The sequence below is a fragment of the Saimiri boliviensis genome, chromosome 18, assembly GCF_048565385.1.
Source record: "Saimiri boliviensis isolate mSaiBol1 chromosome 18, mSaiBol1.pri, whole genome shotgun sequence".
NCBI classification, from domain to species: domain Eukaryota; kingdom Metazoa; phylum Chordata; class Mammalia; order Primates; family Cebidae; genus Saimiri; species Saimiri boliviensis.
In genome coordinates, this window is record NC_133466.1 from 42,734,340 (window position 1) to 42,751,626 (window position 17,287).

The 17,287-nt window shown below is 38.9% G+C and overlaps 1 protein-coding gene across 5 annotated transcripts in view; it reads left to right on the top strand.

The window, feature by feature from the left end:
* Positions 1–17,287, top strand: part of EPHA6 (EPH receptor A6) — a 986,592-nt gene that overhangs the window by 950,465 nt on the left and 18,840 nt on the right. For all 5 annotated transcript variants that reach the window (XM_074389177.1, XM_039480541.2, XM_074389178.1 and 2 more), the window contains one exon: positions 10,977–11,170. In XM_074389177.1, the coding sequence (XP_074245278.1) occupies positions 10,977–11,170 (194 nt within the window). The remainder of the gene's footprint in view (positions 1–10,976; positions 11,171–17,287) is intronic.

A 17,287-nucleotide genomic window follows, 5' to 3' on the forward strand; every position in this document is an offset into this window, starting at 1 on the left:
ATAAGATAACTGAAGCTTAGAAAGTACAGGTAGCTTACCCATTGTTACGTAGCTGGTTAGTGAGAAAACCAAGTTCAGGCCCCCTACTTACTCGAAAATGCATGCTTTTACCCACTAAGCTACACTGTGGAAGTCTAATTTTCAAAAGAGTCTTCATACCACAATTCTACATAATGAGATCAAAGCACACTTAATTTCGCATGCTACTCTATCACAAGAGTACTACTGTTGATTGGCTGTTAGCAAAAGAATGTGGATAGACTCCCAGTTGTTTGGAAATATAAATGTTTTCTGCAGGATTTTTGTCTTGATGTTAAAAATTTATAAAATGTACCATACTGTTATTATATTTCTTTAAAATATCTAAGGCAGTTGCTTAGAATCAAATTTTAAAGATTGACATAGTTAGCCCATTACCAGAAACATTTCACAAGTACCTTAAAAGTGTATAGCTCCTCGCTGTTTTCTAGCATATGAAGATATTTTTTTCTTTTTTTATAAGGTATTTCAGGGTAATGTTTCATGTTACTTTCATCCAAGTTCAAAATACTTAGTATTTACTACCTAATGGAAGTCTATTGTAATGCCGGAGCTACACATGCTCCAGAGATATTACAAGGACACTGTGTTTCTTCCCTCCAACACTTACACCATGTAATGTACTTAACAGAAGAAAATGGAAACAAAACATGAACAGCAGGCAACATTAAATAACCAAGTCCCCACAGAGCTAAAATGTAGGGGAAAAAGTAGCACCGCTTAAACGAGAGGCGACTTAGCTCAAGGTAATGATCTAAATGTAAGATTGGAGTCTTGGGTTCTGTTTTGTTTCTTTCCCCTGACATGACGCTGTTAAAAAATAAAAATCACCTTGAAGCAGTTTGAAGCCGAAACACCTCCTGGGTATGGTATCATTTAGGCATAGGCTAGCTACCAAACGAGCTCCGTTTCCCAAAAACAAAACTGCTCTCAAGGAGCATCTCATTTGAGGTTTGCTAGGAAATAGAATGCTTCCTCAGTGTTTTTGTTTTCATTTATTTTTTTTCTCCTTGCTTTTCAAATGCTTTTAAATAATAATGAGTTTTGCTTTAGATTGCTCTCTGAAACTGACCTGAGGGGGAAAAATGGAGTTTATCATTAGAATTTTATTTTTATCGGTGATGTGATCAGAAACAACCTTTTGATCTTGGCTGAACTGATTCATTTTTTCCAGATTTAAGAAGGAAGAAAATAACCTTTTATTGTACTTCCTGTTTGTCCTTATAATTCTATAACCTTTCTCAATGATGGGTCAGTACTTCAGCCAAGAATGGTGGATGTGTAGAATCCACTTACCTAGAAATGCAGCATGATTTTATGACTCAGAGAATCCAGTCACTTCCAATTTTGGTCTCTGATTAGATTTTCCAAACTCTGCTTTATTACGTAATGGTCCTTGTGTAACGATCTGTGTAAGATACTACAGTAAATTGCTAAAAGCCCATTTCTATTATTTCACCCTTCCATATTACATAGGCATTTTTGCATTTATTTGAATATGTATTCTACCAAAGGAATTTTCAAAAAGGCCTTTCTTTTCCCAACTTTTCAGTAATTCCTACTATTGGTAAATAGGCTATCACAATATTTTAATTAAATACATACTAATTACATAAGTATGATGTACATCTTGTATAGAGACAAGAATAAAAGGGAATATTATGAGATGTAATCAATCACCATCATAAATAATTCAGATAATTAAGTGTCAAGGAGAGGAAAACAGTAACCAATATGATACTACCACAGTATAACTTTCAAGGAAAATTTTTTTTTTCAATGAATGACCACAAAACTAGAAAACGTGTATATGCTTGCTATATTTTCATAAAAAATTAATTTCATTTCTGTTTGAAAGACATATACTTACCAGCTTTAGATCTTATGATTTTTATTCGTTGTCATGCTCTTTGGAGGCTTTACCAAGAGGGCCATTTCAAATTTCCTTTTTCTTTGTAGTCATAACCTATTTTTCTATAGCTTTTAGATATTTTTAGTGGACCCAGGAAATATATTATTTAGAGTTATCCACTATCCTTCTAAAGTCAAAAATGACACACCAGTGAAGAAATCTCATTTTTTTCCCAGAGAGTGCTTGGGAAATGGCCCTGAGTCTTAAGAATATTGGCATCTTATTAAAAACAAAATAGGCTCAGAAAAGTAGATTTGGAATGTGTCATTGCATTTTCAAAAATGTACTTTGTTGTCCATGGAGCTGGCATAGTAAGAAATACCGTGGTGCCCCAAATCTTCCTAGCTTTACTTTACAAGGAAATACTCTGGTTCTGTCTGTATTTTTGTCTCGGTATAGAGGTACATCTAAGCACTTGAACTCTGTGAGAAATAGTCCTTAGAATGGAGGCCAAATCCTGAGTTAAATTTACAGAAACTCCAAATCTAGTGATGTTACCAAAGTTCCTATACACTAAATCTTTGGTTTCAATGACTAGCAACCTAGCTTTTTGAGGTGGAAGGTACTATTGCAGAGTCCAGTCCTCTTTTCTTTATCAATGCAGAGATAGAGACTTGCCCAAAGGCAGAGCTTGGTTAGTGACAGCTTAGGACTTCAGTGTGGTTTCAAGCAACTCCTTCACTAATGTTTTTCCCGTAACTTACAAATGAATCAGACTTTGAACTGTCAGGGACAAAGATTTTTCAAATGATAAATATGTCATCAACAACTTTTTAATCTCTGAGAGTCCTACACGTTGTTCCTCATTTCGTCAACTCATTTAACTATCCCAAAAAAGGAGACCCCCTGAAGGACACATAGTTTTCATTTTATGTAGGTCCTTGACATGCTATTGTGACTTCCAAAAAGAAAGACTGGATAATTTTCGTAAGCATAGAGTTTTAAGAAACTTTTTTTTTTATCTTAAAGCTGAGAAGAATATCTTAAAATTTTAGGCTAAATAACAAATTAGCCTCCGAAAAAAAGTGTTTCCTGTATCTAAATATTTCATCACTATAACCCCTTTTTTCTAGAATTCTTTTTATTAGTATATTGAATTTCATTTGGTTTTGATTGGTTTTAACTGAGTTATACATTGTGAATATTGAAAATTATTGAATGAGAAAGTATATTAGTCCATTTTCACATGGCTATGAAGAAATAACCAGAGACTGGGTAATTTATAAAGGAAAGAGGCTTAATGGACTCACAGTTCCTCGTGGCTAGGGAGGCCTCCCAGCCATGGTGGAAGACAAAAGAGGAGTAAAGGCATGTCTTACGTGGTGGCAGGCAAGAGAACATGTGCCGGGGAACTGCCCTTTATAAAACCATCAGATTTCATGAGACTTGTTCACATGAGAACATCACGGGAAAAGCATGCCCCCATGATTCACTTAACTCCCATTGGGTCCCTCCCATGACATGTGAGGATTATTGAAGCTACAGTTCAAGATGAGATTTGGGTGGGGACACAGCCAAGCCATAATAGAAAGTGAGTTTAAAAGTATAAGTGTTATTTACTTACAACAATTTTCGTTCTGCCTTTCGTTTCCTTCTTTCTCTCTCTGTCTCTCTCTCTCGTTCCTTTTTTTTTTTTTTTTTTTTTTTTGGCTATGTAGACACAATCTTTATATTGCACACCAGGAAAACACATTGTGTTCCTGTATTATGCACATAAATATCCTAATCTATATAAGTAATCATTTTCTCAAAGACTAAGTATAGACTGTGACTCTCTGCTTAGCACTCCCCCTTCTACCTGAAATTATAGGTTTTCCACAAAGATGTGAAGAATATTTAGAAGGAAGGTAAAAATAAAATCATTTCACATTCCATTTTCTAGTGTACATTTCAGCCCTTGTTAAATTTTGAGACAGTTTCTTTTAAAACACTGTATAAATAACTAAATTCAATGTGCTTCTCTTTTGAAGATACTTAGCAGCCTTATAACATAAAAATGTGATACATTATACGGGGTCTAAGCAGAGTCTAAACAGTCCTTGCTCAACAATATTGTTCAGAGATATCTCAATATCTTCTTATTGACTGTCCAATCTCTTTGTTTTCCTTAACATAAGATGTGCATTGCCTTCTTTGATTCAGAAACCATCAAGAAAATTGAAAAACACATCAGATTCGGCCAGAGCAGAACAGCCTTACCACAAGCCCACGCTGAGCCTTCTGTTGATTCTAGGTTGTTAAAAATTGTGGTATCAGTGACCAAGAAATCGGTATGATCTATTCAGAATAAGCAGCCAGGGTTTAGATAATAATTTATGACAGAATCTAATTCCTTCTAACTTTGCATAAAAATTATCGTTGCAGTCATTTTCATATTTTTTCACTTTATTTTAATTTTCTTCTTACATTTTGAAATAAGGGTATAACCTTGTATAACTCTTCTCCCAAAGGATGACAGCCTATGAATATCATAAAACCAAACTGTTACAAAATTCTCTCTAGTTAATTATCACCCCTTCGTATCCTAAAACAACAAACCTCAATTAATCTTTTAGACAAAGCACCCCATATGCTGCTCTGTGCCAGTCCTTAATTAGGAAATCAGAATATACTTCTAAAGCAAAACTCTCCACAAAGGAAATGTTTATGAAGATAAAGGTTAATATAGGATTTCTCAAGCTTCTCTGAAAATTCAGCTTTCATAATTCACATATCTGACAATTGGCACTCCATTCCTTGACTTGACACGGCATTGTGCTAGATTCTGGGAACAAAGAAGCAGTCACTGCTCTGGAGGAGCTCAGTTAACCCAAGCTGAGACTACAAATGTTTTGCATTGGCTGGAGCCAAGGTTAAAATGCGACACAGCAAAGGTGAGGACTGACAGCCAGGCACGTGGTGAGCCACTGCAGAATTTCAGATGTGGGAGGAACATGATCACAGTCCCCCTTCCGCAGGATCGCTCTCATTGCACTGCAGGGGATGATTGGTGGAGGAAAAGGAGAAGCAGGAAGACCAATGGGGAGGCCTTTGCAGTGATCAAAATGGGAAACAAAGCGTTTGAAGAGAGAATGAAAAATGGAACAGATTTAAATTGTATGAAAGTGGTAGAATCATCATGATGAGTTAATTTTGAGCAACAGGAAAGTCAGAGGCCCAGATGACTCCCTGACCACTGACTTGAATCACTGGAAGAATGGTGGTACCCTTCTCAAAGGACAAAAATATCAAAGCAGGAGTGGGTTTAGTTTTGCACAAAACAAATCCAAGACATCTTTATGAAGAGATATATCCTATAGGTGATAAATATTGAAATCTGGAGAGAAAGCTGAGCTGGAGCTGCAGGCATGGAGGTCATAAGCAGACAGGTGATAGTGAAAGCACAGAGTATATAAGTCACACAAAGAGACCTGACGATGTAATTCTGGGAGAATGAGTCGAAGATGGGGTACAAGACTCAGGACAGATTTTTTTCAACCACTACTGTGATCTCGAGGCTACCATGATAATATCAATCTATTATTCATGAAATTACTTGCTATGTGATCTTGGCCCAATCTTTTAAGCAGTTTGAGCTTTGGTTTTCTTACCTATAAGATGAGTATAATCATACTCAAATAATAAAGTATTTTGAGACCTAAGTTAGGTAAACTATGTTAACACACCTAGCTCAGAGCTTGACACATAAACTCTCAAAGGTATCTATGTTGAATCTGAAACCAGAAAGCTCGTAGGAAATTGGACTCATCACCCCAGCCCCAGAATTGCTTCTTCTCCTCTGTCCTCTCTTATTTCAGCTGATGAAGACAAAATTCTAGAAGCTGTTTGTCTGCTGCCCTCCCTCTACTTGACACATCTAATCTCAGCCCAGTCCTGTCAAATCAGTTCACCTCTTGAACACCACAGCCGTTGCCTCCACTAAGACCTGGATCACTGCAGCGCTCCTTTCTGGATCCCTTGACTCCCCAGTGCGCTCTCTACACTGCAGGCACAGTGAGCTTTTTCTAAATGGGAAATCTAATATAATGTACTTGCTAAAATCCTTTTCCCCTTTGCATAAAGTCTAAAACATAATTTTACTTAACCTCCCAACCGCAAATCTCACCATTCCTCTCTTTGAAGACTATATTCTGGCCACATAAATCTACTTGCATTCTAATCACATCTCTTTCTGAACCCATCCACTTGACCCTTTCACATACCCTTTAAGATTCAGTCACCTCCTGGGAGAAGGCTCCCTGAAGCTGGGTTGGGTACCTCTCCCACATGCCCCCATAACAGCCTGTTCTATGTGGCACTTCTCATATTCGTAGTCCCTGGTCACTCTCAATAGATAATTTATTACTTAAAGAAGAGATATACCTGACTTATTATGTTATCCCTTGAACACAGAATGATCTGTAGTACAATTAAGTGTTTAATAGAGATCTGTTTGGATGAATAAATTTAAAAATCTGTTAGAAAGATATATCTTTTAAGAAATCTTGTGAATTGCTTAAAAAATATAAATTTCTTCTCTATCTTTGACGGCAGAATTTTCAGATGTGTGATCTTAGGCAAGTTAAACCTCTCTTTGTGATGATTTGTCTGTAAAATGGAGATAACAATCATACCTACCTCATAAAGTTATTGTGAGGATTAAAAGAATTAACACATAAACATCATTTAGAACTGGCCTTGAAAATACTTAAGAGCTCCCAACACTTGCTATCAAGTTTTTATCACTGTCACTATTGTTGTTATTGTTACGGTTCCTATAAGATGGGTCCCTTTGTGTTTGGCACCTGTCATGAGCCAGAGCTCAAGACAGAATTCACAAAGTCACAAGTTAAAGAATTGAGGAAATTGAAAAGCCACAGGTCAGCAAGAAGAAAAGTCACGAGTCTTCTGACCCTCTCACCGTCCCCATGGAGAGGCCAGGACCACATTCTCTGCTGTACACATTGTGGGTAAAGTTTCCAGGCAAGGGAGCCCACCCTCTCGTCACTCTCAAAGGGCATGCATGAGAGCAACTCTGTCAAGAGGCATAAGCAATCTAGATTTGGATGCCAACTGTCCACAGGACTGAAGCTAAGGATCTGGGACCAATGGAAAATAGTAATCCTCTGGACAGGAGGCAGAAGCCACAAGTCTTACAGGAAGCTGCGTTTTGGTCAAGTACCTACCTTAGAGAAGAGCAAGCTTCCAGTCTCATCGGGCTCCTTATCCAGGAAAACCAGAGTGAGATTATGAAATCATTTTTGGACAAGGCTGTTTGATGCAGCAGTTTTTTGAATCAATACTTCCTTCAGCGAGGACTTCAAATGCTGTCATGCTTATGCTTTGAATTTATTTTGAATAGGTTGAGACACTGTTTTCCAAGAATCTGCTCATCTACCAAGACAAATCCAAAAATTTCTTGTAATAGCAAGGTCAACAATATTTATTAATGTGTCAGGCAATATACTAAATGACAAGCATAGAAAATTTAGAGATACAATTATTGCTTGTAGGTATGTACAGCCTTAGTGGAAAGGCAGATGAAAAAATTACTGTACACTGTCATGGATGCAATCATAGAAACATGCACAAGACTCAAAGGCATTAAGAAATGACTCTGGCCGGGCGCGGTGGCTCAAGCCTGTAATCCCAGCACTATGGGAGGCCGAGGCGGGTGGATCACAAGGTCGAGAAATCGAGACCATCCTGGTCAACGTGGTGAAACCCCGTCTCTACTAAAAATACAAAAAATTAGCTGGGCATGGTGGCGCGTGCCTGTAGTCCCAGCTACTCAGGAGGCTGAGACAGGAGAATTGCCTGAACCCAGGAGGCGGAGGTTGCGGTGAGCTGAGATCGTGCCATTGCACTCCAGCCTGGGTAACAAGAGCGACACTCTGTCTCAAAAAAAAAAAAAAAAAAAGAAAAAAAAGAAATGACTCTGTGGCCGGGTGCGGTGGTTCACCCCTGTAATCTCAGCTCTATGAGAGGACGAGGGAGGTGGATCACGAAGTCAAGAGATTGAGACCATCCTGGTCAACCTGGCGAAACCCCGTTTCTATGAAAAATACAAAAATTAGCTGGGCATGGTGGTGCATGCCTATAGTCTCAGCTACTCTGAAAGCTGACGCAGGAGAATCCCTTGAATCCGGGAGACAGAGGTTTCAGTGAGCCGAGATCACACCACTGCACTCCAGCCTGGCAACAGAGCAAGACTCTGTCTTAAAAAAAAAAAAAAAAAAAAAAAAAAAAAAAGAAAGAAAGAAAAGAAATTACTATTCAGTTTGAGATTATATTTGGCAAACTATGAAATAAATTTTTTTTTATTTATGCAGAATATTAAACCTGTAATCCAAGTAAAACATTGAAGTCTAAATAGCAGAAACCATGACAAAAGATAGCATGGGAATCACTACTAAAATTGTATTGGGTTATTGGGCGATAAGAAATTGGAGAGGAAGATGTTATACTGTGAGAACTAAAACGCAGTTCTGGCGAGAGGTCAGAGGAAAATGCTGTAAGCTAAAAAGAATTTCATTCAGGCCGGGCGCGGTGGCTCAAGCCTGTAATCCCAGCACTTTGGGAGGCCGAGGCGGGTGGATCATGAGGTCAAGAGATCGAGACCATCTTGGTCAACATGGTGAAACCCCGTCTCTACTAAAAATACAAAAAAAATAGCTGGGCATGGTGGTGCGTGCCTGTAATCCCAGCTACTCAGGAGGCTGAGGCAGGAGAATTGCCTGAACCCAGGAGGCGGAGGTTGCGGTGAGCCGAGATCGCGCCATTGCACTCCAGCCTGGGTAACAAGAGCGAAACTCCGTCTCAAAAAAAAAAAAAAAAAAAAAAAAAAAAGAATTTCATTCAAATTACAATCCTGACACTTACTAGTTATGTGAATTTAGGCAACTTTCCTTACTCCTCTGAGTCTAAACTGTCTCATTTAAGAAATGGGGATAATAATATCTACCATGTTGAGCTATTTTAAGCAGCAAATGAATAAAAATATGCACAGCACATAGCACATGGTGGATACTCAATAAAGGCAGCTACTGTTTTTCCCCTAAGAATATAACCTCACTTGTCATCTATTTTATCTATGCATTTATAATTAGATAACTGGAAATTGACTATCAAGCACTCCTAGAGTGGGATTTCAACATTATTTTATAATGGAATTCTGTCCTGTTTTTCTCAGTTATTTCTCTAAGCTATCCATGACAGTTTTGACACATTGCAAGTATCTTACACACATCCTCCTTTAATAGAACGTGTAACAAAATGTCTTAAAATCCACGCGTAGTTGGTAGTAAAAGTAGAAAACAGATGAGAAAAATCCTGTTCAATAACAAAACGTAAAATGAACAGAAAAATTCTAGCATCCTGACAGGCTAAAGCGGTCTGATCAAAAAGACAATGATGAGATTATGAAAAATTCCCTATTGCTAAAAATGCTAAAACTTAGCAGTTAAGAGGTTCCTGAAGACATATTGTTGTTCCTTTTTTACAAACAGCCTCTAACATAAATTAAGAATACGTTAGAGTCATGGTCAATAGTGTGAATTTAAAAAGAAATCAAATTGCATTTTTTTTTTTTTGAGTTGGAGTTTCGCTCTTGTTACCCAGGCTGGAGTGCAATGGCGCCATCTCGGCTCACTGCAACCTCGCGTCCTGGGTTCAAGCAATTCTCCTGCCTCAGCCTCCAGAGTAGCTGGGACTACAGGCATGTGCCACCATGCCCAGCTAATTTTATATTTTTAGTAGAGACGGGGTTTCACCATGTTGACCAGGATGGTCTCGATCTCTTAACCTGCATTTTTATATTTCTGGGGTTTTTTTTAGAGAGACAGGGCAGAGGGAAGTTAAATTTTGCCTGTCTTTAAATATTAGTCTGTTCCTCAGTTTCCCAAACTCAACAATGGGACAATAAACATTCTCTTTTGTCTTTTTCCCAGAGATAAGAATAAATAATCACCTGAGTACATTTGAACATTTTATAAAAACCTAGGCTACATAAATTCAGGGTCGGTATTATCATATTGCTAGGAATTTCACTAACTAAACATAACTAAACAGATGAATTGCCTGCCTTATTTTGTGATTTCCTAAGTACCAAGAAAGATCGTTATTTTTATCTTGTTAGTCTTAACTTTGGTCTCTTATGCAGATTCCCTTCCCAAGAGCTGTACTGTTCCATAGTCATTAGCCACATGTGGCTATATACATTTAAATTAATTAAAAGTAACTGAAGTTGAAAATTCAGTTTCTTCATTCTAGTAGCTGGATTTCAAGTGCTCACTAACCACATGTGACTGGGTGCCACCATGTTGTAGAGAGAACATTTCTGCCACCACGGAAGTTCTGCCTGAGCACACTGCCTCAGAGGATACTCAAGCTAATGCTCCCATTTCCCTGTAGCCTTAAGCTAGCCAGTGATAGCATTTTAAGGATTAAATGATCTTAGGAGTTATAGGAGGGTGACTTCATAATCAGGTCAGTGTCAGACTAAAGGAAAGCTAAATGTCAGAGAGTAGGAATTAAATCAAGGATGACAAAAGAAGGGATGATGCTTAGAAACAGAATACACAATGGCATTATTATAAAAGGATAAAAAGTGGCTCAGGAAATCGGTGCTTCAACAGAATTTTTCTTAAAATTTTTACTTAAGACATTTGTTGTATGTGATTTGCACTAAATGCATCAATCACAATGCTGACTTTCTGATGTTCTAATTGGATTTTGAGATGTTCCAGCTAAGTCACACACACAAAAAATTGTTTCTTAAGGTTGTAATGAACTTAACCTCCGGTATACTGGTAGCACATGCTTAAAACATATTTTCCTTGAATAGGAGTGAGCAGATGCTTCAGAACTGCTTGAAATTTTTGTTCACAGCTTTTGTATTTAGTCTTCTTTAGGTCCTTGTACTCACACATAGTTCTCATTCTTACCATTATTTTGGTTTCTACTGCTTGTATAAAAAGAAATTATGACATAGCATATGTATTATTGCCTAAAAATAAGAGAGTAATCTGTATATGTTTGCATTTAGGTCATTCTGTCCATTGAAGAAGGGTACAGACTTCCAGCTCCCATGGGCTGTCCAGCATCTCTACACCAACTGATGCTCCATTGCTGGCAGAAGGAGAGAAATCACAGACCAAAATTTACTGACATTGTCAGCTTCCTTGACAAACTGATCCGAAATCCCAGTGCCCTTCACACCCTGGTGGAGGACATCCTTGTGTAAGAGGCATAATACTTAGTTTTTTTCTCTTGACAATTATGATTTCTTTCAGGCTGTAGATAAGAATAACAGGTACGAAGGAAAAAAAATGGCCTTGATAACTGTCTGGTTGTTGACTTTGTAGAAACCGTATTTCATATACAGCTGAAGAAGAGAATTATTAACATTAAAGTAAAAATGGGCTCTTTTTAAACAAGATAACAGATTCCCCTTCTCTTTTCTCTCTCTCTAATCTTTCTGAATTACTTTGTTTATATCTTTTCCTGTTTGGGTCTTTGATACAGCCTTTTAAAATTGATTGATCCTTCCTTACTTTTAGAAGTAGTGTGTGTGTGTGTGTGTGTGTGTGTGTGTGTGTGTGTGTGCACGCGCGCATGCGCGCGTGCACGTGCAGCCCCTTTAATTTTCTTGCCGGCTCTGTGTTCTGTTCCTCAGTTTGAAATGGCAAGGCAGACAGGGGCAATCTGTGAATCAGCCCAGAGGAAGGATATTTCCTACTGATATGATCACAGCTAGTTGTTGTTATTCTCCATTCCTAAAACCAGAAAAGAACAGATAGCAAGACAAGAATGGAAGCACTCATACACCATTTTGTAAAAGTCAGTAGACTTCAGAAGATCTACTCACCTCCCAGTGAAGAGCAATTATAAAAGGAAGAGTAGGGGGAAAAGGACTATCATCTATGTCAGAAAATATCACATTTAATTAGCATTAAGTTAAAAAAACATCATTATTTAGAATAAATTGGACTTAGAAATAACCAAAGCATATCCAAAGCTCACTTTCTTCCCTCAGGGGATGGCTGGGGGCTATTCAGACATTCAACTTCAGATCACAGGTTCAAGCCAGTACAGGTTTTTCGTGACAATAAGGCCGAGGCTCTTCAAGGACTATTTCAAACAGATCTCAGTTCACAGCAGAGCACTTAAGAGTTCACCTCTAAATCACTAATTGGCAGCCTCAGTAAAGCGAAGCCAAGCATGAAATAGCTAGAGATTAAACTATTACTCTGGCCCATCTTCCATAAAGAAGTCCAACACAGGAAGCAGTAAAGGAGGGAAAGGCACTTCGGATTTTGTCATGAAAGCAATGGACAGCCAAGGAAGGATTTCAAGTGAGGGACTAGCATGATTACATTTGCATTTCTGGAAGATCGCTCTAGGGATGATTTACGCTGTGTGTGCAAAACAAGGAACAAGACTGGAAACAGAGTCGGTTTTACATTTTCAGCAACTAAATCTAGAAAAGATCAGGGCTCGACTTCCGACATGGGAATAAGCTTGGGGGACTGGAGATAAGAGAATTTTATTATTAGTATTTCCTAATAATAAGTGATAATAGTAACATTTATTATTAGGAAAGCCAACATATTTTAGTCACTGATTGAATATGGAGGAAGGAGGAGAAAAAAAAGCAAAGATGTTTGTCAAGTTTCTGCCTTACACAAGGTGGCTGATGGTATTTCCGCAGAAACAGAGGGAGAGGGACAAGTCGTCGGAATAGAAATGAGACCATTTTGAGCTGAGTTGAAGGTGCTGTGGAACATCTAGACGGTTTTATTTATAGGTTGAAACTCAGGTAAAAAGATCTGTGCTAGAGATGTGGGTTTGAAGATCATCAGCATATAGATCGGAGCCGAAGCTTTAAATGTAGTTAACGTAGCCCACAGAGAAGATAAAGAATGCAAATAAATAGTGGCAAAGAACACAACCCTCTAATTTAAGACATGAAGCAAACAAAAATGACCCAAAGGAAGCTGAAAAAGAGAAGCCAGACAGGTAATCAGGAAAACAGAAAAGAGCAGTATTGTAGAAGGCAAAAGAAGAGAGAGTTTCAAGGAGTGTAATGTCCAAGGCTTCACAAAATTGCAGTAAAGTAAAACATGAAATGTCTCCATTGGATTCAGCAATGAGACGTTCCGGTGTTCACGCACAACCTTTGGTACAGCATTTTCAGTAAGGTTGTGTAAGACGGATTACCATAGAGGAAGAGTGAATTTGAGGTCAGAGACGGGCGGTACGTAGTACCAATTTTTTTTCAAGAAACCTGTCTCTGATGAGAAAGAAAAGTAGTTAGAGGAGATGTGTCTTGGTTTTTGTTCTTAAATGTGTTATTGAGGGTACTTGGTCATGCTACAATATTGAGGAGAAAGAGCTGGTAGTGAGTGTGCATTAATGGAGGAGGATACGGGCATCCATAAACTGAAATCCTTTAATCTGGGCCCCTCCACAACCAGTGCCCATCGACAAAGCTGTCTGACTGTGCTGTAGGTATAGAAGCAGGCAGTAAGAAACTTCTTTCTGAGGAAAAGCAGATAAAACAATGTCTTCTCTGCTTTTTCAAGATTACGAATGATCATCCTATTTGGAAAATATTGATGAAGAATGTAAGATGAGAAAATGTCACAACATAAAAAGGATCCGGAGGTCAAGTCAGGATGAGAGGGTGTATCTGAGGGCCAGAGGTCTGAGATGTAGTGGGCTGGGCTGCAGTCCAGCGGAACAGGCCCATGAGTGGCAAGCTCCGTGACGGCATGGCCACACGCAGGCCAAAAGCTGGGTGCTTTATGGAAACTCGACAGCTTGATTCAGTTCTAAAGTCTGATCTCTGGGAAACCAAATGCAAGTTTTTGTGACTGATTTGCTATCCTGGTTTGTGACAAAGACGTATGTGCTACTGCTTTTGCCATTAATATTATATACTTTTGTTTGCGAAACAGAAAGAATCAGTGTTCTGAGGTTCACACAACTGAACCTTTACGAGCATTCTCATTTTCACAGCGACCTGGATAGGTTCCCCTGCTCCACCCTCTTACCTCCAATCCCACGCACCCACCTGTTCCTGATTCCAGAGAACGGAGACTGTTTAGGGCCAAAGACATGGTAGATTAAAGGACAGCAATATTAGCTAAAGAACCCCTGGTTTGTTTCAACTGTGACACTGCTCCTCTGTCTCCCAAATCGCAGAGCCCCTTGTCTGCCCCCGAGTGACGCTGGATGAAGGATACATGACACATGTAGAATGTTCATCTTCTCTCCTATATATCCCTCAAACCTGAAAAGGAGTCCAGGTGTATAATCCACAGCAACTCTTATTAAATTCTCCTGCTCTCTCCTTTTCTGCAGCATCCCCAGGCCCCTAGACTGCTCTCACACTTATATGTTGATATTACTCTCTCATCCGCTAGGTCCCCATGGTTTTTATTCCATTCTAATTGCTTTTTTTCTCAAGACTTACCTGAGAAGCGGATATCCTTTCTCTTGACAGAGTAGTAAGAGGGGAAGAAATTAAAGTGAATAAGGGGATGAGGAAAGCCATGAAACCCACAGTTTAATAATTTTATACTAACATAGTGGAAATTTAATATTGTTATACTAACATATTGGGAATTTCATAAACGTGTATCTGCAGTCTTTCCTCTCAAAAGTCAGAGTACCTAAATTGAAAAAATGTTAGTCAGAGAAGGCTTTCATTATGTGGTACAGCACTTACCTTCTCCTTTCTGCTGATATTCTTGTGCCTGACACGCTCCCATGGGAATATTTAAACCTCTGTGCAGTCCTCAACATGCTTGCTTTCTCTCCTACTCACTCAAGAAAGTCTATGGATATACCATATAAGTGAATGTGGCAGTATTATAACGTTAAATCTGACTAACAGTAGAAAGTTCATTTGCAGAACCACCGTATTAATATAGGCAGTGATCCTTTCAAAACGTGAATTTCAAACTACCCCGACATTCATTCACTTTACAGTAACACCTTATAACTGCCTTTCAGATAATTATCTGTAGCTGTCATATCATGCACAGCCCTTGGGAGAAAGGAGCCAGCTTGAGGCCAAGGTTGTGTGTAGAACAGCTTCTAGAGCGGTGCCTGGCCGTGTACTTTAAAACAACTTTTTCTCCCTCTCCACTAACCCTTAACCCTTGGGGCCAACCTTGCTCCCAACCCCAAGTGTATTCCCAGAGAGTCCAGGATTCGCTCTGGGGTCCTATAGTTTAATACCATAAGGTGGCTTGATGACTACATGGTGGCCCTTCACTGAGCCCCACCTCCCCCACCCTCACCCACATTGTCCTACACATTCGTTCTCCATCGTCTTCAGCCTTCACTCCTGATTACTGCACACGCTGAAGGGTACTGAGTGCACCAGGCTGTAGTCAGCTGGTCATTGTCCCTCAGGACAGAGTTTCAATGTAATGGGAAAAATCATGCTTTCTTTTAATCCCTGTTCCAGGTCCCCAGTGTGTCACCAACAAAGAATTTCACACGGTAGGGGCTTCTTGACTGTGAACTTAAATGTATCCAGGGATGGGCAGCAGTTGTCCAGATGGACAGCGCCAGTCTATGACAGTCAGCGACCTCACAAATAATGTTTTGCCCAGGTCAAGACACCTTATGTACTCTGCATTCTTACTACCCACTGGGCCATAATTAGGGATCTTATAAAACCTTAGCTGTTAGCACCTGCAACTGCCAGCTTCTGTAGTACATATTAGTCTATCTTGTAACTTTAAAGCATGTGGCTTCCAGTGATATGTGAATCATAAAGGTAGGGAAAAGCCCATACCAATACCATTATTTAGAACCCTCTTCTGTAAAAAACTGTGAATAATGCTGTAAGACTGAATAGTACTACCGCTTTCTATTTAGTGAATTATGCACCAATAATGCTATCTTATGAGTACAATAGCTTCTAACATTTTGATGGAAAATTTTCTACTCATTTTGAGAAGATAATGTTCCATGCCAGCTAGGCAATGCATAATCAGCCCCTGCTAAATTGTTTATCTATACAGCAAGCCATAGACAACTCGTTTTGATTGTTGTTACTAGCACTTTTAATGATGCTTTTCATAACAGAGAAATCACTGGCTGGCCAAAACCAATGTTGCAGTTGACTAATAAGCAAAGTTTTGTGGAAGGAAGGTAGAACATGAAAGATGAATAAGGAGATGTGAAACTTCTACTTGCCCATTAGAAAAATCTAAATTCAGCCAGGCTCAGTGGCTCACACCTGTAATCCCGGCACTTTGAGAGGCCAATGTGGCAGGATCACTTGAAGCCAGAAGTTCACCAACCTGAGCAACAAAGTAAGACCCCCATCTCTACAAAAAATTAAAAACTAAAATTAGCCAGGCATGGTGGCATATGCCTGTGTTCCCAGCTACTTGAGAGGCTGAGGTGGGAGAATCATTGAGCTCAGGACTTGATAGTGTAGTGGCACTGTAATCATGCCACTGCACTCCAGCCTGGGCAATGGAGTAAGACCAAATCTCTTAAAAAAAAAAATAGAAAATTCACATAAACTGCTGGCACAAAATCGTCATAATATAATGTCAATACCCATATTAATACTGATACAAACTCTTAATATATATGATCAGCAATAACTATGACTGCCATTTGTTGAGAGCCTACTATGTGCCAGTTGTGGAACTAGGCGTTTTTATTGGTTACATCTCTTAATCCTCCCCGTTATTATTCCCATCCCTCAGACATGGAAACAGAGACTTAGAGAGGCTAACTTTCCCAACAGCAATAATGGATAGACCAGGAATTTGAAGGCCACTGACTCCAAAATCCTTGTTCTTTCTAGTATAAACACAGAATCACACAGAAGGGCAAGATGTTAGGTAGTTCACCACTGCTTCAAAATCTGATTATAAGAAAACAGGGTACATCTTCACATTTCCAGATAGATTGTATCTGGGCTAGTCAAACTTCATAGATGAAGTCTACTAAAATCCCAAAAACCATTTTTAGTGGATAGCAGCCTGTTATGTTATGTCCCAGTAGGCAAATACTAGAATGTAAAGAATATGACCTCAGTCATGAGAATAAATAGAAAATACGTAGTCCATATATGCCCTAAATACTCTCCTAAAATGACCAGCCACTTGAAGAACATTACTTGAAAAAGAAAAGTAGTAATGGCAACAATAAAGAGAAATGAGGAAAATATGGCAGGAACATCACATAGTTCGGCATTATGTCCTTAGGCGTTTCTGTAGATTGAATTTTTCTGGTGCTGGCAAATACATTTTGTTACTTTTTCTCACTATAGCAGACACTGCTAATCATCACAACACTCTCCTGCTAAGCCCAGATGCT